At 37.1% G+C, this 24,239-nt stretch overlaps 1 protein-coding gene across 1 annotated transcript; it reads left to right on the top strand.

Annotated features, from left to right (window-relative positions):
• Positions 1–4,734: 4,734 nt before the first annotated feature.
• On the top strand, positions 4,735–21,512 carry LOC141433710 (uncharacterized; the record flags this gene model as incomplete). Its single annotated transcript, XM_074095805.1, is given in 9 exon segments — positions 4,735–4,807; positions 5,602–5,850; positions 6,183–6,349; positions 6,552–6,721; positions 10,956–11,069; positions 14,275–14,364; positions 14,567–14,820; positions 17,859–18,025; positions 21,046–21,512. Coding segments are annotated over 9 exon segments (1,281 nt in total). The 5' UTR covers positions 4,735–4,795.
• Between the last annotated feature and the right edge of the window lie 2,727 nt (positions 21,513–24,239).

The following is a 24,239-nucleotide window of genomic DNA, read 5'->3' as shown; positions in this document are numbered from 1 at the left end:
AGGATTTTTCAAAATTCACCCTCTAAGGGGTTGAAATGGGGGTCCAAAGTTAGTATGGGGAAACAAGATTAGTTAGACTATTTTTTTCGAAACTTCACAGGAGTATTGTTAACAATAAATAAGTAAACACGTGTTTCAGGTTTTTTGAGAATTCAACCCCTAAAAGGGGGTAATGTGGTGACAAAGTCAATCAAAAACCAATCGTTGATATATCAACGCACAGCCGAAACCACTGGACCTAGAGACTTGAAATTTTGCACATAGATACCTTATACAATGTAGGCATCCACTAAGGAAGGATTTTTGGAAATTCTAACGGTAACGGGAAAAAACGGGATTTATATATTCGATTCCGAGTGACCCTATCTCAGTAACTGTAATAAATAGACTTCAAATTTGATTCACAAGTAGGTATTACATTAATTAAAACATCTATTTCAGGATTTTTGGAAATTCCCAAGGGATAAGGAAAAAACGGGATTTATATATTCAGTTTAACTGAATTCTATGAACTATAATAACTAGACTCTTCAAATTTGTCATAGAAGTAGGTGATTATAATAGTAAAAAAGTTTTAAGGATTTTGGGAAATTCCCACGGGATAAGGAAAAAACGGGATTTATATTCTGTTTAACGGGATCGATTTTTCATTTTACTGGTCCGAGAAAACTGATATTTTGCATATACTTAGGTTCCTTGAGGAGTGTAGGGGAACACTACAAAAGGATTTCCCGAATTTCTGACGGGAACGGGAAAATGGGATTTTTCGTTTTACTGGTCGCAGAAGGCTGCAATTTGGCATGTAAGTTGCTTGAGAAGTGAAGAAAACCATTAAGAAATAATTTCCCGAAATTCCCACGGGAAAGGGAAAAAACAGGATCTTTCATTTTAATGGTCCTAGAAAGCTGAAATTCGGCATGTAGGTTGCTTGGGGATTGTAGAAGAGCGTTAAGAGAGGATTTTCCAAAATTCCAACGGGAACGGGAAAATACGGGATATTTCGTTTTACTGATCGCAGAAAACTCAAATTTGGCATTTAGGTTCCTTGGGGAGGTGTAGGGGAGCACTACAAAAAGATTTCCCGAAATTCTGACGTTAACGGGAAAAAACAGGATTATTCGTTGGTATTATTGCAATTTTACATTAAACAGCATTAGTATTATTGTGGAACGATTAAGAGATAATTTGCCGAAATTGTCACGGGAAAGGGAAAAAATTGGACTTTTCGTTTTACTGGTAGAATGCTGAAATTCGGCAATGTAGAGGAGCACTGAGAGAGGACTGTCCAAAATTCACACGAGAACAGGGAAAAACGGGATTTTTCTTTTTACTGGTCGTAGATAGCTGAAACTTGGCAAGTGTGTTCCTTGGGGAGTGTAGGGGAGCATTAACAGAGCATTTCCCTTTTTTTTATGGGAACGGAAAAAAACAGGATTTTGCGTTTTACTGGTTGTAGAAAGCTAAAATATCAAAATTTTATACTGCACGTATGCTGCAAAAAGCTCTTTAACCGACTTCAAAAAAATGAGGAGGTTATGCATTCCGCTATATATATTTATTTATGTTAGTTCACCGATTTCTCGCTCAATTGTGGACCGATTTTTTAAATAATTTTTTATTCGAAATAATATCTACTCCTGAGGTAGTCCCATTGTCACCAAATCAGAATCTGATGACGGAATCTCAGGGACATCGAGGGCAACCCTCAAATTTTGTAGGCACGCATTACTTTTTTATATAATTATCTCGAGTTATTTAAGTATTTGCGTCTGACAGACATCATCTCATGTTGATGAGCTGATGATGGAAGGTTAAACTCCTTAAGGGTTAGGAGTTAGAGGAAGTTTCTTTAAACATCATATGCACGTATAGGTAGACCTTTAGTTGTATTCTTTCTGGTTATTCAGGTGAGCTGATGATGAAGGTATAACTCCTTAACTGTTAGGAGGACACATTAAGTACCTACGCCAAACCAATCAACTCATTACGTAACAAATTTATCCATACCTGTAAAACAGTATACTGTGACAGGACAGGCTGACAGACCTAAATTTGGCACACATGTAGATAAAGTATCATAGGAGTGCACTAAGTAAGGATTTTTCGAAATTCCCATGGGAAAAGGAAATATTTAAATTTGTCTGCTTCTTGGTTGTTTGGGGAGTCTCTGGAAAAACTGAGCGGATTTAAAAAAAACTATCAGTAAAAGCTTTTTAAAAATCGATACCCGAAATAATAGAAGCCTGTTTCAATTCAATCGCGGACAGTGTAGTTTTAAATATAATCCTCCGAAAAATCAATTAAAATACGAAAATAAAGATCATAGAAAGTAAATGATCTGTGTTACCCCATATTTAACGCGAGCGAAGCCGCGGGCAACAGCTAGTGTACTATAACCAATCACGAGCAAACGTCAAACGGACCTCACAATACTAACGCCATCTAGCGATATTTCGCCTCTGTAAAAACCCTCATTGTGTAAATGGTTCAAATCAAGTGGCGTTCAATTAATAATACTCTTATAAAAGCTAAATGACGCTACTGGTCGTAAATTTGCCCTTAGCGATGTTTTGTACAAAATGGAGTTTACCTGTCTGTCACTATTGTACCGTTTTTGTCAAACTTAATAACTTAAAACCCAAAATTGCTAAAAGTGGCTCCGAAGCGGTAACGTTTCGTGTGCTCTCCTACCCCATTTGGGAATACAGGCGTGATGTTTTTTGTGTGTGTGTGTGTGTGTGTGTGTGGAGTTTAATTTTAATAAACAATGAACTTTTTGTGGGCTATTAAAACTAAATCAACTGCGTTCTCGTTGCAACACCAAATTTATGATATCGCCTCCCTGTGATCACGTTACGAGCATCGGTTAAGTAATTAAATATCTACCTAATGCAGGCGCCGTATGCTTCGCCTGCTAACCGCGTGTGGTTAAAATTAAGACGCAGTTCATTCGATATAAGATTGTCGCAATAACAATGTATTGCTATTCTTAACTGTTTCAGAAATAGGGACCAATGCTATGGTAGCATACGTATTTTTAATTACGTAGACTATTTCAGTATCGACTTTCTATTCTTGAAGCATTAGCCACTTGGAGTCGAAATAACAAACTATTCTGAAACTGTTAGCTATACTTAGTATAAGAAATAAAATTGGCCAAGTGCGAGTCGCGCATCGGGGATTTCCTCTAAAGCGTCTTTTAAAAATTTCCGGCACTGTAGTTTCGTGAATGTTGGGAATAATAAATTTTTGCGAACACGATATAGTTTGCAAACTTGATGACACGATAGTGTTTCTTTTTACTTTTTTAATTCACCCTCCAAAAATAGTCTCCTTGTTTAAAATTCAATTATTTACTAATCTGCCAGTGCGTCAAATTTCAACTCAGTCGATCCAGTAGCTTCGGAACAAATCGACTGCTGAACATGGACAGAAAGGCATTAATGATCCTATGAGGGTTCTGCTTTTCCTTTTTGAGGTACGAAGCGCTAATATCTAAGAAAAGAAAATTTGAAACAATTACACCAGTGACACTTCCACATTTAGTTTAGACCAGTATTTAGTTTACTAAGGGGCTGAATAGATGGAGACGGCATCACAGCCAGTTAACGCTTATCGACTAGCTAGCGTTAACCGATGGTTAAATGTGCTGCCGTCTCCGTCTATTTGAACAAACCAAATAGAGACGGCATCACACCTAACCGCCAGTTAACACTAATCAATGGATGGTGAAACAGCCCCTTAGTCTATTAAAATGCTTCTAAAAGTGATTAAGTTGTCCAATTGAGAGGAACGCAGCGTGATGTCCGTTAAAGAGAGCATCTGATGCCATAGACGATCATTGTATCACTTCTTGTTAGGAGAGTTTAGTTAGTCTTACAGTTTTCCAAAATAGTCAATGGACTATATCACAATACAAACTGTTAGGTACTTAGAACATTTCAGTGTTACCTTCAACCTTCAGTAAAAGACCACTTTGTGCAGCCTCGTGTCCGATTATAAGTACAAATTATTTGTAAAGTTCGCGGCTCATCTCAAACTTTTACAACTTTTACGATTATTGCAAGCTTTTGGCCTCTATGTGTAAGAATAGTTTAAATGCATATCGGTGCTGTCTCTTGACTTTGACCTAAATATTTAATTGTGTTTGTAAAATGTAAGGTGAACAATTGAAAGTTTCAGACCTTATAATTAAAAGTACATCGATGTTTTTTGTACCTACTATTTTAATTGACAAAAATTAAAAATTTTACGCTTTTTGTAGGGGCTCTGTATTCCTTATATTGATGCTAATGCAGTTGAGAGTTTAACTTTATTAAAGGTAACTATACCCAGATCTTCTGTGCCTTTTTTATAAGACAGGGGGCAAACAGTGGTCACCTGATGGAAAGCAATCACCATCGCCCATGTCCACACTATCGAAATTCTAATTCAGTCTGTCATTAGAAAAAAACTTGTGGCTATTAAAGTGGGTGGTCAATAGCAATGAAGAAATCAATTTAATGAAAGGGCTTCACAATTAAAACTGGTTCAACCATCGTCGTTACTCATGCAACATTGGTCCGGTAGACAATAATTGCTTGTACTCGTAGTGTCGCTGGAGGGCGCCACAGCGGTGGGAGGGCGGTGAATTATCGAAGGTATGCGAGTAGCGACCTCGCGGTGTCAAAGTTACGGAACTGGAGTGACCGCACTCCCCACTCCGTAGGACAACGGCTCCGTTTTGCTTTTCATATAAAAGTCACACTCCGGACCGATAATGGTATCAGTCACCTGCTCTTATTACTAGTGCAAAATGTTCACCAAAGTAAGTCTGGTATTTTCTGGGAATAAAATATCAATATTCTTAATTAAATCCTCACATACCTAGTAACATTAGCCACGAAAACATTTTAAAAAATCGTTTCCTATCCCTTAGATTCAGTGTTCGAAATACAAAATCTATGTTTTTTTCTGAATGCATAATATTTAAAGCCAGCTAGGAATACAAAGTTTACATAAATACCTTAGTAATCAAAAGAAGTTCTAGCTAAATACTAAGAAGCCTTGCCAACGTTCCCTATTTGCCAAAAACTGCCATCATAACCTGTGGAAACCTGATCCCTTCCAAATGGGCACATATCTCCAATAGACCCATCAATTATTTTTTCACACCTCTCCTTCAGAAAAGTAACTTTTCCTCCCTGACGAGAGGGAGCAAAGTTCAACTTTTCTGTTCAAGGCTTTTCTAAGTGTTTTATTGCAAATGCTATTTTTTGAAGTTGATAATTGTAAAGCCATGCTATTTTCTATGCTGGTTGTTCTTTAATAATATTTAGAATTCTTTTTTTCAAGTTTGAAAAGATGTTAAAAGTTGTATGAGCCACTCGGGAGCAAAATTATTTTCATCTTGGGCGTTAACACTTGAATCCCTCATTACGCTCAGGATTCTACTTTAGAATCCCTCGCTACGCTCAGGATTCTATTGTAGAATCCTTCGCTACATTCTGGATTCAATGTACGCCCTCGCCGTAAATACACCATTTTGCTCCCTTGTGACACAAATAACTATTCTTTCGTGCCTTCTCCCATTGCCATTCTTAATATGATTTTTATCGCCAGGTGGTCGCCCTTAGCGCCGTGTTGGCCGCCGCCAACGCCGGTCTGCTGCCGCTTCACCACAGCGCCGTGTCGTCGCAAAGCATCGTCCGTCACGACGCCCCGGTCCACTACGCCCCGGCTCACTACGCCGCCCCGGCTCACTACGCCGCCCCGGCGCACTATGCCCCCGTCGTCCACGCCGCTCCCGTGGTCCACGCTGCCCCCCTTGTACACGCTGCCCCCCTCGCTCTCGGTCATGGCCACGAATATGTACGTATTCTATTTTATGGTTAACGAGAACAAAGGAGTCTGTGTTATACAATCTCAAGATTTTTTCAAGAAGGCCACTTTTGAATGGGTACTACTGACGGTACTAATTTAAGACACAAGTACAGCAGTTTTTTTTTATTTCATATAATAGAAACAAATAAATATACAATGAACTTATTATGCCACTATTTGTTTATCTTTGTAAATAGTTTTGCTCAGGAAGTCAAAACCACAGACATTATTATCCTCTAACTACAGTGTAGTTTTGTTCAAAATCCTGTGTGCTTCTTTACTATGGATAATTGTTCTTAAATATAACCTCGGTATTCCAGTCCCACCCTAAATATGACTACGCTTACTCCGTGGCTGACCCCCACACCGGCGACCACAAGACCCAGCACGAGAGCCGCGACGGTGGCGCCGTGCACGGCAGCTACTCCCTGGTCGAGCCCGACGGTTCAGTGCGCAAAGTAGAGTACACCGCTGACGACCACCACGGGTAAGCCAATACATTTGTTTTTACTCACAGACGATTCTCATTTATTACCTGTACCAACGCAAACATCTTGTCACGTTTGTAAAATGGCCGATTGACTATACACGGACTTTTAGTTTCCGAATGTTCAGCAGTCATTTGTTTTCAGCTTGCGTAAGTTCTTTTTATATTTCAAATTCTTGATCGTCATTTTTTTCATTTTCAGTTTCAACGCTGTCGTCCACAAGACCCCCGGCCACCACCCCGCCCCCGTGGTGCACGCGCCCGTGGTCCACGCCGCCCCCTGGCCCATTACGCCGTGGCCCCGCTCGCCCATGGCCATCATGGTCTCCACTACTAAACAACGACCTAGCTTTACTCTCGTGATGGATGACTGATGATTGTGATATTTATGTGTGCATAATGATGTGATGAAATGTGATTTTATACTCAATTGTAAATAAATACTCAGCTGCTGAACAGTACTTTGTCGTATTTGTCCGTTGAAACCCTCCATACAATTATTATAAAAGTTCAAGTTCATTACAACATGTTACAACTATATTATCTTGTTAAACTCTTTGTTGTTCCATCGGTTTAGAACTGGCAATCTAGTTCTATTTTTAAAATAAAACGATCGAACACGAGAGTCTAGAAGATCAATTATATCCCAACCATAAACTTAATATTACTAGCGTAAAGTAATATTAAGTTTATAATCCCAACAGCCAAGCGAATAAGTTAAATAAAAAGAAATCGTCCAAGTAAAATTGTTTGACTTGTAAACTTGGAGGTCTACACTGCAAATCTAGGTCCTTTTCACTTCTTCTTAAAGACCAATTTTGACAGCCTTACGTAAAGCAAGGAAGTGCTACGAAAAGCTATATGCCATTGAGGGATAATAATAGTTATTTTTGTAGTTATTTTTCATTATCTTCTTCAGAGCCCAATTATTTTTATCAAAACAATTGACCGAAGTCGCATACTTATTAACAAATTCGTTTTTCTGACATCTGAAGTACATATTAAATTCCTTGACTGTACATCATATCGAAAATATTTTGATTTTTGAAACATTTATGCACAAGCCTACTTTATTAGGTAGGTTCGTTCTGTCAGCTCGTACGTAAGAACGTATTAATAATTAATAAATAGTTCTAGAACTTTTCTTTTAGTATCGTTTGCAAAGTGAAGGTGACTCAGATAGGTACTCTCCGTCAACTTTCAATCCTTTCTTACCCCAACCGAGATTTCCGAAGACCGTTTCTAGGACCACATACGTCAACAGACTCTTTCTAATTGGACACTCGTCATTACGCTTTCGAGTCTAAGGGTCAATTTCACAGGTTTTATGTGACAGATAAATGTCACGCCATCTTTATTTATTTGGAAAAAACAAACAGAGACGGCATCACAGATATGTTTCACATACAATTTATTAATGAGTGGTTACTTTTAAAGAACTGTTGGTACCTACCTACACATGCGCAGTACAATATTTTTAAATAAACATTAGAGGGCGCAATAATGCACTATACTCACAACGTACAATATAAGTACGCAGAATTAATCACGTGTCTGCTTAGTTCTTACAATTTCTCATTATTTCAGCATTCAACCAATCAAGATAGGTGGCAGTTACAATTAAACTTTGACCTTGAACGGTGAGCTGTACCATTAGAATAATTTGTCTAAGTAGTTACACAGAAACATGCGTGGTTGCGTGCGGGCAAGGCGCGAGCTGACTTTGAAGTTTCGGTGAGATAATTACAGCACATTATATGGGAACTTGCGAAATATTATACTGCTACTACGTATGCGCAGCGGCCTAGAAAAACTTTATTATGATAGCGAGTAATTATTGTTACTTATATGTGGGTTTTATGTTTATGAATGAATGTGTGTAGGCTTTTTTATTTTGGTTTGATCTTAGAAATCTCATCTGATCTGAATCTAACCTTCAAAGAAGATGAGAAGGTTATTGAAGAGGCCCATCGATTCATATAAGTACCTAATATTAAATAAATTGCAAACGCTTTGCCGGCTTCTAGAAAAATAAGTGACAAATTAAACACGAAACGAAACACATAGAGGTGCTATACTTATTTAATGTTAATATTCAAATATTTTTTTTTACTCATAGGGATTTCGTTTTACAGACAATTATGCCTTTGTACTGCCGTAGGTACGATATTTGAAATTCAGTCGCATAATACTATAATTCCTAATTTTTGTATCAGTTTTACTCATTCCAAGATTACAAAGAAGTGGCCGAAGTTTCTGCCACTAACCTTTGCGTCAATGACACGTATGACACATCCCAACATCGGACCCATTTTATAACGCCAATTTAAACGCAATCACAGACTAACGACTTCCAATTTGCAAACCTACAAACAAATCACAATATGAGTGTAAGTGGTAATGATCCAAATTGCCACGATTGTCGGGATAGGTACACAAACCGACAAAGGTTAGCTTGCGAAATGGCGCTAGAACCTAGTCATTACTGCCCCACGTGGATTATGCAGTGTACAAATACACTGAATACCACATACTTAGCAATTCGACTGAAATAATGTTTCTATAAAAACAATATTTCTTTTCACTTCTCATGCTCTTAAAATGTTACTTCAGTCTCTGCATATCGGGACTAAAGCTCCTTTTTATTCTCTAGGGATTAAAGTATTTTTTTTAAATTACGTTGGAAATCCCTAAACAGCCAACACGGTGTTTGTGAATAGCTGAATTTTAGGGCGTGGAAATAACCTCAAAATGACAACTGTGCAAAAATATAAAAAAATACACGATTTGTTTCGTGAAACAATTAATGATTACCTACGCATATGAATCTATTTAATTATATTAAGAATTAATTCTTTTTAAGCATAGTCCAATTAATTTTAAAATACTTTTCATTTTTGAAACTCTTGGCTAAATATGTAAGCTTTTAAAGCTTCACTTTATAAACAATAAAAGAAAAGAAAAAACCGCGCGCTCTGAAAATAGATTGCGTTTAACTTAAAATCCGTGTTGTAAATTCGATTTACATCTTCAGGGATGTAAGTAACTTTAAAAATCGAATGGTGCTCCTTTGTATCCACGAAATAGTAAATAAGGAAATTGTAATACGTAATACTTACCTCCAAACCTCCATGCTGGCATAATGCTGCTGGCCAGTGCTGGTTGAATGTGCCAAAACCAAAGAGCGCGAGGCCATTTAAAAAAAACAAAAGACGGTTTGGCGCGATACATTTTCTTCCGCTCATTTACAAATTGCATATACATTTATAGAGGTTTTTCTTTATTTCCTCGCATTTGTGATGAAAAGTAGAGTATTCGACTCGAATGTAAATGATCAATTTCACCCGATTACTATATAATAAGCTCGCTTTGCTCGCTCGTGCGACTAAATATCTTGGGTGTAATTGATCACTTACATACAACCCTTATTTACCAATCTACTATTACACGAGTGCACGAGGGTTTTCCTCCAAGTATCTAGTCCCCCAAAATATTCCGACTTCAACTCTAAAGCCAGCAACAAAACTTCAATATCTTTTACTTGTATGATAATAAGTATTTGTACTAGGAACTATAGTGATAGGTACAACATTACCAATTCATCAACATCGTCATCGAACTCAAGATAAAGGTCGTTATTTATATTAATTACCAATGACTGCCTGATTGAAATATCAGCTTTTTTATTACTCTTTATAATAGCTTAAGCTAGCTAGCATCATGCTGAGTTAAAACCATATCGTGATAGTTTCTTTCTGTTTAATTATTTGTAAGAAATAAATGTTTTCTTTCAAAATAACGTGTACATAACAAGTTATAACTTCTCTAAATTGTTAGCTGAGAGCAACTGAAAACAAGCGAAGATAAACTTTTAGGAAGCGTTTTAACAAATCGTTGCTTTTGTTATCTAGTGCAGTGCATCGTCTTGTCTTTTCAATGCAAATTCAAATTTGGAGGCCATTGATAATTACCCTACTTGCAACAGGATTTCAAAATAATGTATTCAAATCTGGCTAACGTTTTAGTGATCACGTTTCAGCACTAGTTTACGTAGCTAACTTCTCGTGTTCTGGGTAACGCAGCTAATGGACTATGCTTTGCCATAATACATTTTTGACATGGATCTAATTTGAAATAGGCTTATTATTCAATTCAGCTACATTAAAACAAATTCTATTTAATTTCATTCATTTTGCAGGTGGTAGGACCTTGTGCAAGGTCCGCCGGATTGCACCATCTTGCTCGCTAATCCTGCCGTGAAGCATGCTTTCGGCGAGTAAGACAGCCGGTGCAATTACTGGCACTTGAGGTATCCCATCTTAGCCTCTAGGTGGCAACGCATTCTGCAATACCCCTGGTGTTGCAGATGTTTATGGCGTATCTCTTACCATCAGAGACCCACATGCTTATTTGCCATCCAGTCGCATTAAAAAAAAAAAAAATTCATTCAATAACTGTTAATTTTATTCATAATTTTCTTTTAGTATTTTTTGCAAAACAAATTTTGATTTCTACTAAGACCTTCGTTGTAAGACTTGGCGACTTTAAACATTGCATTTCTTTTTAATTTACCATTATATTAAATAATTTACTATTACCTTTGCAGACTTTTACAAGCTGTTTGCTCTGGTAGGAACTAATCTCCTAAATCACCTCCGTTCGTATTGCAAGAGGTTCCAACTGCTCCAACGACCTTGGACTAGAGATACCATCGCGAGACGTAAGAATAGCGCGCGCTGACCGGCTGACCGACTGGTGTGTTATTTTCACTTTCTGGTTTACTCGTATCGATGGGTGCGAAAGTGAAATTGGATTGCGGAGTCCGCTTACACTTAAATATAATCCACGGGTTGATTGACAGCCCACTAATATTATAAATGCGACAGCTTGTAAGTCTGTTTGTTTGTTACCACTTCACGTCTAAACCGCTGAAATGATTTAGATGAAATTCGGTATACCTCCGGTATACCCGGTGTAGTTTGAAAGCAATAAAGAAAAAAATTAAACAATAAATTAAAAAATCTAAAAACCCGACTGCCTTAAAAAATACAAAAAAAAAGATAACAAGCCTAGTGGGCTAGAACTTTGTTCAGTAGCTAACTTAAAGTTCAACAGTCGGGACCCATTTAAATCGTGACGCTCAAAAATATTCACCTAAATTTAGTATTTTATAAGGCAGTCGGGTTTTTAGATTTTTTAATTTATTGTTTTATTTCACACTTTTCTGTGAAAATGGTATATTAACGGTTATAACCCATATATTTTTAGAATGGGCTAATTATTAGCGTTCATTTGATACCCCACTTGATAGGTTTGAATAAAAAACATTTTTTGAAAACTTACAATTTGACGCCAAAAATCCGCCATTTTGATTTTTAAGAATTAAATGTACCCAGTGTCACTCGCGTCATTAAGACGAATCCAATGACGTATAATTTATGAAAATCGGTTAAGCCGTTGAGTAGTTACGAGAGGACATAGGAATAGACATACATACATACTTACATACATACATACGCGTCAAACACATAACCCTCCTTCTTCGCAGTCGGGTAAAAATGGTTTATTTACGGGTCCAACAGTACCACCACCAAACAATTCAACTTAAGTTAAACAATAGAGCTATAAAATACAACAAAAAACATCGTAATGCTGGTGACACCAGTAGTCACCGAAAAAGGGCCTCCACTCAGCATGTGTTGCTACACAGTGGGTGAATTTGAGTCCTGGGGAAGGCCATTGAATAGTTTTTATCCCGGAAAATTGCATAGTTCCCGCGGGATAGGATAAACGAATTCTACTTGGATAGAGTCGCGGACAACATCTTATAAGTAAATATTGTTCAAAAAGGAAAGTAAAAGGGATTTATTGAATTAGACACATTGGTTGTTTAGCTATCATGTAGAATCGACCACCCTCCATTCATTGACCATGACTCATGTCAAAACAAACTAAGTGACAGAGAGAGAACCATTAATTTCAATCAAGGTACATAAAGAGAGCAAAGACGGAGAGCAAAGTTGTTTTTTGCTACGAGTGTTGAATTTGAATCCCGAGCAAGCGAAGGATTCTATAATTGAATCACGAGCGTAGCGAGTGATTCTAGGTTAGAATCCTGAGAGCAGTGAGGGATTCAAGCACACGAGATACCTGCGTTGACAGATACATTTTTAAATACTTATTAAACAAGCAGACTCGAAAAGAAACATTCGTATTTTTCATACATAATATCTGCCCGATCAGGGATCGAACCTGGGACTTCAGACTTCGCAGTCAAGTTCTCCAAATACTGGGCTGTCCGGAAAAATGTAATAAACTGATCGATATATTTTTTATATCATATTATAGGTATTTAGATGTAATCGGAGAGAAGGATAGTGACATAAAGCTACTGGGTGCACTTTTTAGTATTAAAGTTGAAACAATGCAATGACATATATACGTGGATAAGATATAAGACAATCGTGCGGCAAGCTTCGTGCTCGAGCATTATTGGTCACCAGCTTAATGTATTTGTGTCATTGTTCGAGATTTGTAATACGACATTATTTCGCATGCCTAAAATTCCGATCGATCACACGATCATTTTGGTATTAGAAACTAGCTTGGAAACTGCTAAATAATATTGAATGCAAGACATTTAGTATTGTCATATTTTAGTATTGTTATATCTATGTTTGCATGCATAAAGTCGGAAAATAAATAAAATAATAAACAGAAAATGGTTGAAAGAGGAATTAAAATTGTCCATAAAAAAATGTTGCTGTAAGTACTAGATATTCAAGCATTTTACCTAAAAAAAATCGATAGTTAATTTTAATTCTACTCTTTATAGTCGTAGGTACTTCCATTGATGACACGAATTCCTAATTTAAACTACGTAATAGTCGAGCAATTCTTGTAAACCTGGGCAACGTACTTTACCCAAAAGAGGCTAACTTTGGTTCATATGAAAACCATATATAGCAGGATCTAATAGAACACAAAAACCAACCATATGGCAATGTGCCAATAGATGCAATAATAAAACCAGTCCAGCCAGACCAAGTTAATCCCAATGGCCGAATTTACTCTTTCGGGCTGAAACCCAAGTTTATGGCATTTAGTTGTATCGGAGATCTCAGAAACAACTTAGAGCTTATCTTATGAGTTAATGAGTGGTTTCGATTAAATTTTCCATTTAATTATATAAATATCACAGGACACTAATTCAACTAACCCCAAATGAACAAAGTTTGCGCTGAACTAAACTCTTACAACTGCTTTATAAGTTTTTAATTACACTTTAAATAATGCTTTACGAGGATGCGCTCAATGATGAAACAAGGTGTCGAAACAACAAGGGCAGTCCACAAAATAGCCAAACGAGGACTAGGTATTCGTTAGATTGACAGGGCTGCTCAACATTTTAAATGTATATTTAGTGTGCCTTATCCTACCATATAACTGGAAGTGCTTTTATCTTTCAATATGTTGCTGTTTTAATCAAACACTATATATAACATTTCTATACGTAACATTTTAGGACATTATAGTCATGGTTTGGTTTCATCGTTTACCCGCGGTCTTGCAGCTCGCGTGACTCGTAATATTAGGTTTGGCACATTAATTATAACTTCAGGATTGTATCATAATAGCCTTTTCCCAAGGCTTCGTATGCATAAACCATTAGATTTAGAATTTGAATTCCAGAATATTTTTGAAAAGCCAGCAGGCATTTCCAATAATTACGTTAAGGCTTCTACAAATCCGGACAAATCTGTCCCGTTGTTTACTAAAATATTTTGTACGATAACAAAAATAGTTTATCGAAAGTATTTTTAAGGCGTACTAAAACGAACCTCAGTGCTTTACCTCTGGAAGCAGATGCACTCTACCGAGACTGCGCTTCAGTCACAAGTAGCTAAGTATATTATTACAAATAGATACCAGTATAAAAACCAACATACTCACCCACCGTATCATTATACTGACACCTTCGAATCAAGACATCAGCGTGATGTGCCTCAAAGTAGGTCAACAAAACATCCATTGTTCTATTTTATCCTATAATCGCGATAAAGTTATAATTTGTGAAGTGTCGCCTCTAATTCTTAAAATTTGGTGTAGTATAGCAAAGACTCTTATGTGCAGTGATTATATGAAGCAGTTTCTTTTTACTAGAGTTAGCGAAGAGAGTTAGCGAGAGTTAACAAAATCCTGTTGTTTTTCAGGTAGTGCTGTTCAGTGTGGTAGCAGCTGTATGCCATGCAGGCTACATAGGTTTAGACGCCACTTCATCACAAACCGTAGTTCGTCACGATGAACTCGAAGGGCATATCGGTGTTGGTGCCCCCATCTATGAGCAAAATTACGAAACTGGAGATAGTTATTATGGACAGCACGAAGTCCATGACGCTTATTCTGCTGGTGTTCAGGATTATGGAGGTTACCAACCTTTAGCTACATATGCAGCTGGTTATAATAACTATGTAAGTATAATCCTATTAGTAATAAATGAAAATGTTTGCGAGTGCGCGTGCATGGAGGTGTGCGTGTGTACATATGTTTGATTATCGTTCAATCGTTCGATTTTTTAAATGTATAGGTAAATGTATAGGACTTTTAATCTTGATGCTAAACGTAAATTCATAATAATTAAAATAAGACGAAAAAAATGCTTTATTAAACAATTAGATACCTACATCTAAAAAAAGGCTTTGTGAATGTTATAATTGGAATATTATTAAGTCTAATATTGCCAGCAATTAGAAAATTGGAAACACCGGCTACAAAATGTAGGTTAAAGCATCTACGGGTGCTTAAAATCAGTTAAAGATGAAGAGTTATCAATCAACTTTATCGTGTGCATCCTGGAAACACCCATTAGTCCTTGAATTTATTAAGCATTTGTAAATTATAATCCTCGTAATAGCGTGTAGGATATGGATAATCTGGTTGCATTTAGGTAGCTAATCATCTTATAATAGTAGTTACGTGTGTATAGTATTCAATAGCCACGTCATGCTAACGAGAAGCGACCGTGAAAGGAGCACTTCACACCATTCTTACTAACATAATAAATACGAAATAATTCTGTCCGTCTGTCTGTTGGTTCTCTCCACACTTAAACCGCTGAATACCTGCTGAATGATACCGCTGAGTATCTTGAAATTTAGTATGGAGATCGTTTAAGAACCTAGGAAGGACATACGTAGGATAGTGTTAATCCCAAAAACAGCATAGTTCCCGTGGGATAGCGACAAACAAATTCTTTAAAGGTGGAGTCACGGCTAACAACTAGTGTTAAATAATAGTAGATTGTACAACAAGAGCATAAAACGAGCCATTTTGCCCAAGACGTTCCTGTACGTTCATATATGGATAGACATGTCGAGGGGAAAATGCTCGAGTTTTACACTCTGCTTTTCACTTAGATTGCGAGGAAATAGTGGAAACAATAATTCACTTTCTATGTACCTTTTATTTTTTATGCATTATTATAATAATTCTATTTTTTTTATTTATTATGATTGGTTTGTTGAATTTTAGTTTTATATAAATTAAAAATTATTTGAAAAATATGTAGATTTTTTTTTGTTTGTGGCTATTGACACTTGATTACCTGGTCTTAAGTGGTCTTAGACGTAGATTTTATTTTATGCACTAGAGCATAAAAAGTCACTTTATGACGCGTAGATACAGCATAAACACGAACTTTACGAGCATGAGAAGTGAAAAAGCAATTTTAAGTATCTTTTATTTCGTGTCGCAAGCATTTTATAGTGCGTAGACAGACACTGGGCAGCGTTGGTCAGACCGATCGACCGCTCTTTTATTTCACCTTCTCGCGTGGACATTGACCTGAAAACTAACTATAACAATTATTATTATAATCCAGGTAGTAAGGTTTGTTTTGCGCATAGCAAGTGCATTGGGTAACGTCGCGCCAACAAGGCAATACAATGGGCCATGACAAAACAATACAATAGTAATCATAGCCTATTCCGCTTGTGTGCCTACAAATAATAACAATGGTAGAGTGTACACCTGTTTTTGTCGGCCACTTTACTGAATTTGTTTGGTTCTTAGTTTAACGTAATGTAGGTACATAATGTACAACTAACCATGTTAGGTATTGTAAAGCCTATTCTACTATCCTATTCATATTATAAACATCAAAGTTTGATTGTTTACTGGTTTATTTCTCCTTCTTCTTTGTTTGTTTGTTTGTTGTTCAATCACGCGTAAACAACCGTACGAATTTGGACGACATTTTATGCTTACATAAATAAACTACGACATGGCATAGAAATAAGCATAAATACTTTATCTCCTAAAATGAACAGTACTAAGCAGCACTAAGAGCATCTAAGCTAAGCCGCGGACGAAACCGAATTACGGACATTGTCTGGCCCAACGATAACGGTTCTTTGTATTACAGTATCCTGAAAAGTACAGGCAGCAAAAATCCAATTGAAAAAAATTTTAACCGACTTCAAAAAAGGAGGAGGTTATCAATTCGGTTGTATGTTTTTTTATGTTTGTTACCTCAGAACTCCGTCATTTATGAACCGATTTGAAATTATTTTTTGCGTTCGTCTAGGATTGTCTTCAATTAGGTCCCATAAGCACCAAATCAGGTTTAATGGTCGGATCTTAAGGAAATCGTGGGAACTCTTCAAATGTTGTAGGGACACCTATAGTAAATTTGATATATTTATTTAGTAGTAACTCATGCATTTGCTCTTGAAAATCATCATGTGGTGAAGTGGAACTGATGATGAATACCAGAGTTGATCATCGGAGTTACTACTCAATTACAAGTATTTCAGGGGTTGAATTTTAATTACTTTGACACAGTTGCTAAGCAACTTATGCTCCTCGTAATGCATATGGTAAAACGGGTAGTGAAGCACCAGGACTCCTCAATAATGAACGTCTCAGCATCGGAAAAAGCAATCTTTCGTAAAAGGTGCAATGACGAGCAGTTGATATTAAACTATTGTCATCATCATCATCCCAGTCTATATACGTCCCACTGCTGGGCACAGGCCTCCTCTCAGAACAAGAGGGCTTGGGCCGTAGTTCCCACGCGGGCCCAGTGCGGATTGGGAACTTCACACGCACCATTGAATTGCTTCGCAGGTTTGTGCAGGTTTCCTCACGATGTTTTCCTTCACCGCAAAGCTCGTGGTAAATTTCAAATGTCATTCCGCACATGAATTTCGAAAAACTCAGAGGTGCGAGCCGGGGTTTGAACCTACGACCCTCTGCTTGAGAGGTGATAGGTCAAACCACTAGGCCACCGCGGCTTTTTTGTACCTTACTAAACTATTGTATCTTAGATTATTTAAGTACAATAAAAAGCGTGAAAAAATTTTTTAAAAAAACTTAACCGACTACAAAAAACCACGAAAATAATTTTCTACCAGTCTGAAGTCGGTCGGTGCCTCAGCACGAGCTAGCAGGAATGATTGAAGCCGATATAATCTATCATAAACTTATCTATACCAAACAAATTTTCCAGGCTCCTCCAAAATACCACTTCACGTACTCGGTGTCGGACCCCCACACCGGCGACCACAAGTCCCAGTTCGAGGCGCGCGACGGCGACGTCGTCAAGGGCATGTACACGCTGGTGGAGCCCGACGGCAACGTCCGCACCGTTCACTACACTGCTGATGACGCTCATGGGTAACACTTCTTTCTAGACTTGGCATGTCTCACTAAAGGACTTTGGACTCCGTTTTAGTCATCACCATCATTTATCTCGGTCTATATGAAGGGTCCACGGAAAGAAAGTGTCTAGTCACCTAAGCAACTTTTAGAGTTATAGCGGTTTGAAAGTTAGTCATCACGAACAATTACTATGGTTACCATTTATTCAAAAGTGAAAAAAAATATTTTATATTGTTTTCAGATTATTTAATTCAATGGTAAGTCATAGTACTTTTTGAGCTCTACATTTTGGCATTAAAATCTCATTTTCAAAAAAAAGTGACTAGACATGTTCTTTCCGTGGACCCTTCATATAAACTCCATTTCAATCATCATCCCAGCCTATATTGCTGGGCACAGGCCTCCTCTCAGAATGACAGTCGGTGACAGAACATTACCTATAATTTACTATATTTATTTATTTACCCATATTTGGTTAACAGTTTAACTTATGACATCAACAAGTCAAATAAATTATTTACATTATTTTTTTCATTCAAGAATATTCACATTGGACTATATACGAGTTACAATTTTCTGAAAAAGGGACGTTTTCGATTCCCCGAGTTATTTTTTGGGACACCAGAACAGAGTACCTGAGAGCGGTACGGTCCTGTTGAAATTAGGACATATGGTCATGATAAGCATACTCGTACCAGCTTTGATGAATTATGAGTAACATAAAACCCAAAACTATGTCAATGCTGCTTATACAGCACTGTTGAAGTACTCTCGTCTAGGATGCTTCAAAAATGCCGTAGCTTAGCTTAGTACCTGTATTAATCCAGGCCTAGAACGTTGCGCATGCTCGTAAATCATGTCACGGAATACTTAGGCTATTAATAGGCCTGATTCCGGCCCTTGAGTTCGCGAGGCCTAAGCTTTATGTAATCTGCGTATTACTCAACAATATTCAAGAAAAGTTAGTGAACCACTTTCGCTTCCCAGTACTTACGGCAAGTTGGATATGAAACCCATGAAATGAGTGTATTTATTATTATATTAGTCCTGAGTCATAAGCCTATGAGCATAACGCAATGTTCTTTGCGCGTTTAATTGGAGTAAGTAATCGTAACGGAATATCGAGTGTAACCCAGTTATGGGTATGAATCGACCCGTTGTTGATGCCGCTTGGCCTTGGTACTGGTATCAGTTTGGGCCGTCGAAGAACGCTTGACCAATTCGCTTCGCCTTACTAGGTTACACATAATAACAAAGACATCCAAACATAGCAATTCTCCAATTGCTGTTTACGCGCTTCACCTTGTAAATATTGTAACGGTGTGACGTCGTAAAATTATTTATTGGTAGCGGACGCAGCGCGTTGTTTAATTAATTCGTAAGTTTTATTCGTTTCTGTTACTTACGGTCAATAAATTGGTCCACGTTTTGGTAATTACATTTCATAACTATCTAATTGTACCTATTTACGCGGTTTATTTATGTTAATTATTGCCTGTAAATGTCTTAATTTAATCCGCAAGCTAACTTAATTAACTCAGATCAAGTAGCGAATATCACATGACAGTTCATAATATTCCAATCCCAAGCAAACATTTCTGTGGCCATTTAGCATCAATTACCTTTTAACTTTTTTCCTAAATGAACAATTTCCAAAAAGTTTGTGTAATTTCTTTTTGGAGTCCATTTTGCAAACGAAATGCGAGTAAGTAGGGTGATTAAAAAGCTCGACCTAATTAAAGTAGTCTTCAAAAATATCTCAATAATTTTTTATTTAGGTAAACTTCTTTTTTGTTGCCGATTTTTTTTGACAGTTTTAATGTAGGTACTTAGTAATAAAATAATTCACGGTTAAATTACATTGGATATTATATTTGTTACGAGACGTTTACACACGAGATCATGACGTCTGCAGCTGCATCTAATCACGGATTCCGTAATAAATTTATGTAACAAAATACTTTAGTTCTTGGTTTACCTAAATACTAGGTTGAAATCACTAAAATTATTCGTTAAAGTAACAGTTAAACTGACGTTTCAGAATAAAATTTTATTGCGTTTTACTAATTAATGGTCCTAGTACCACTTAGGTATACTTATTATAAACGGATAGGTACTTAAAACCCAGCCATTAGCTCGGTGTCACAACTCACAAGACGTTAACGGCCCAGCGTCGTACTCTCGCGTCGCATTGTCGACGAATTTTCACATCACACCAGCATTTTCACATGTACAAACAATATAAATGGGATCAGTTGGGCAACATATAATTTGCATTTTTCTTTTAAAATACGCTGCACTAAAGCGAGATAGCTATTAAAAGACTTTTTGACCAAAACAACTCAATGTAGTATGATATGACACTATGTACGTAGGTAGGTAGGTACTTTAAATCCCACTAATATCATAAATGCGAAAGTTTGTAAGTCTGTTTGTTTTTTTTTTGCTTGTTATCTCATCATATCTAAACCGCTGAACCGATTTAGATGAAATTCGGTATACAGATAATTTGAGTCCGGGGGAAGGACATAGGACAGTTTTTATCCCATAAAATTGCATAGTACCCGTGGGATAGCGATAACCGAATTCTAGGCGGACGGAGTCGCGGCAACAGAGTAGTTAAAACTGTCTATATTCTTACCTGTCTATATTCTTATACAGGTTTTTCAATCTTGCAAATGTTTTTGACTTCGGACAATGAATCAACCAATACGAACTTGGTGAAAATCTTCTAAAATTTATCGACAACAATCTTGTATACTTAGATTTACTGTAATTTCATATGATTTACTGTAATATCTGAATCGCCTGCGTTCGAGTAAGCGATTGTATGTAAATTATCTACAGTCGCTATCGTAAACATCAGAACTATCTAGCAGCTTAAAAATATCCAGAACACCCGTTTGAAAATAAGGTGGTTTTTATAGAAAGATATTCATGAGCACCTAAATAGCTCCGATGATTGTGATGACAACTGTATCATGGATATGTGTGCATAATATTCGGTATCTAACGTAGTCTTTTTTCCTTTTCAGATTCAACGCAGTGGTAGAGCGGACTGGTCCGACCGTACACTCCACTACATACCATTGATCTCTGACAAATAACCAATTATTAGTCAAATAATGTTTAATGTATAGTCCTATTAATAATATTTAGTAAATTATTGGATCTGTATATTTTCGAAGTTATAATTGATAAATTGTGTGGATTTTGCGGACAGGAATGACAGTTTGAAGGACACTGCGAAGTTTGTCTATGTAGAAAGATTACACAAAGCAGCAACAGATGCCAAAACGTATTATTTATTCATTTATGAAAATCAGCATGCCCGTGCGTGTGCACGTGCGTGTACGTGTTTTGTGGGAGCATGTGTGTTCGAGTGTATCAGCTGTCAGTTCCGACGCACGACTGGAGTTTACTCATTCAATTTGCGCCCATTCATAATAGTTTGTTTGTTTCATCCTTCAATAATATAAGTGACAAAATAAATATCAAACTTGTGACTTGTGACGAAATAAATATCAAACTTGTATCAAAAAAGTGACTACATAACTAAGGCAATATCTTTCCAAAATGAGTTTGGTTAATTTTCTACCATACAATTGATGTTGTGTATTGCTACACAATATTAGTTATATCTTGTGAAAACCAATTGTAGTATATTAAATAAAAATAAAATAACTAAATATCACGGGACAATTCACACCAATTGACCTAGTCCCAAAGTAAGCTTGTGTTATGGGTACTAAGCATCGGATAATTATATAGATATAGATATAGATACAAACTTAAATATATATTAAACACCTAAGACCCGAGAACAAACATTCGTATTTTTCATTCAAATATCTGCCCCGACACGGGAATCGAACCCGGGACTTCAAGCTTCGTAGTCAGGTTCTCTAACCACTAAGCCATGTGGTCGTCGTATTACCTAAAGTTGGGTTATATTTAGCTAATGATTCTGTGTTGTAGACGTAGGTAGGTACTATACGTTGAAAACAGATTTACTGGTTGTCTAAACCTTACTGTATTCACAACTTACTTTAGTAAAATTTTCTGTTGCACCTAGCCCAACTGGCTTTGTAATATTAATGTAACTTTTTAATTACATATAACCAACTTATAATTGTTTTTTAAATAAATTGTTTGATTCTCTTTAATAAAGAGCTTTAACTGCAAGTAATCAAACAAATAGGTTATTTATCGTATATAGAATTGTTCATATAGGTACAGCCAAACTTTATAGCCAGTCTTTTTAGTTATCTTGTGAAAACCGTATGTTGTATATTACCTTAAGTTGGTTATATTGGTCATGACGTGTGGACACAATTCCAAATATATTTTTTGTAATTCCTAAAAAAATTTTCATACTCGGGCCACATATTAAAAGTAAACTCCAGAGAAGTTTGGCAAACAGTACCACTACCATGAGTTTACAGTGGCCGTACTCGATAGCGACGGCGTAAATTATTTGTATGGAGAATTTTACAGTGCCGCTACAAATAATTTACGCCGTCGCTATCGAGTACGGTCACTGTAAACTCATGGTAGTGGTACAGTAGTGCCGTGTGACATGTCGAATAAAAGTAACATCTACGGGCGGTTTCAGACTAGCGTTTTTATCTGCGCGAATAAGGTACTGTCATTTTTGTCATACGCGCCTTCATGCGCCATGCGCGCCAGATAAACCCGAACGCATACGCATTCCTGAGAGTCCAATGCTCGAAGAAAACAAAACCGCACCTGTACGCGTGTACACGCGCTTCCAAAAACGAGCTTATACGTGCAAATAAAACGCTAGTCCGCCCTTAGTGACATTGTGGCTACTTACGTCTGTTCTGTTTTTGTATGGATGGTGTCTACCTCGCGTTAGTTTTGCTACCAAATGAATTCGTGATGACCTAATATCACATTTGCCATTTTAATGTTGGCAATATTGTTAAACACAGTGCTTTTGAAATAAAACCAAAAGTGTACCTATCTGTTGAATTTTATTCGCGCCTTTGCTGTCGGAATGATAAAATTTAAGGTTAGACTTTTTCATGCAGGTGCAGCCAGACGAGCGCATTTTTTTGAGCTGTGAGTCGCGTATTTTTAGTGGCGTAGTTCCGCTGCATTCGGTTTTATACAACACGCCACACGTTGCAACATTATACAAAAATAAAATTACGCGACCGCAAATATGCGACTCGCTATCCAAAAAATTATGGCCGTCTGGCTTCACCCTAAAATCGGGCAGCTACAGTGCTGGTTACGTATATAAGTAGCGCATGTTCATACATATCAATATATCACACTAATTCGACGTAATTATTGCCTCTCAACATGTGTGCAACCATGCGCTACACAAAATGCAGATATTACGATAGGGCCTTTGCAAACCCTGGGAAATTGATCAATAGTTTTTTGCTCCAATAATTCCCACAATTAAAGCCACTATATAAGCTAATGAACCGGTTCATATGGTGTGCATTATTGTGTCAAATCTATTTGACAAAGCATATCTGTGTCCATATTAGTTGAGATGTTGCTAAAAGTAAGTTTATCGTTTTAATATTGTGTACAGTGACTAATATCGTTAAATGCTCCCGTAACGTGTTTTAAGTGATATTTTGAAAGAGTTAATCCCCTTAAAACCAAATTAAATTAAGGGGCTGTTCCACCATCCATTGATTAGCGTTAACTGACGGTTAAATGTGATGCCGTCTCTATTTGTTTTGTTCGAATAGATGGAGACGGCATCACATTTAACCGTCAGTTACCACTAATCAATGGATGGTGAAACAGCCCCTAAGTGTTAAATTCCTGAAAAGAAAGACTTTCTTTGCTGTTCTATGATTTTTCATAATACTATTTAAGGCTACATCAACATTATGTTACGGTAAAGGCAAGTTAAATTTTATCATTAAAAGTAATATGTATGGCTCTATTTATCGATTTTTCCTTCCCAGATCTTAACAGTTTGCCTCTTGATGTCAGCCTGTCAGGCCATCTTCCCATTCCACCATCATCATCACCACCACCCAGCGGTGTCTCATCAAGAGCTGCAGAAACATAACGGCCCCCACCACCCTGTGGCTATCCACCACCCCATCCCGATCCACCACCCAATCCCTATCCACCACCCGGTCCCAATCCACCATCATGTACCTTTGCTGCATCATGAACACCATGTGCCCCATATCCCAATTCATCACGATCATTACGTGAGTATTAGTAAAGT

This window comes from Choristoneura fumiferana, chromosome 12 (genome assembly GCF_025370935.1).
Source record: "Choristoneura fumiferana chromosome 12, NRCan_CFum_1, whole genome shotgun sequence".
NCBI lineage: Eukaryota > Metazoa > Arthropoda > Insecta > Lepidoptera > Tortricidae > Choristoneura > Choristoneura fumiferana.
The sequence above is the reverse complement of the archived record's forward strand: the minus strand, read 5'-3'. Positions and strand labels throughout refer to the sequence as shown.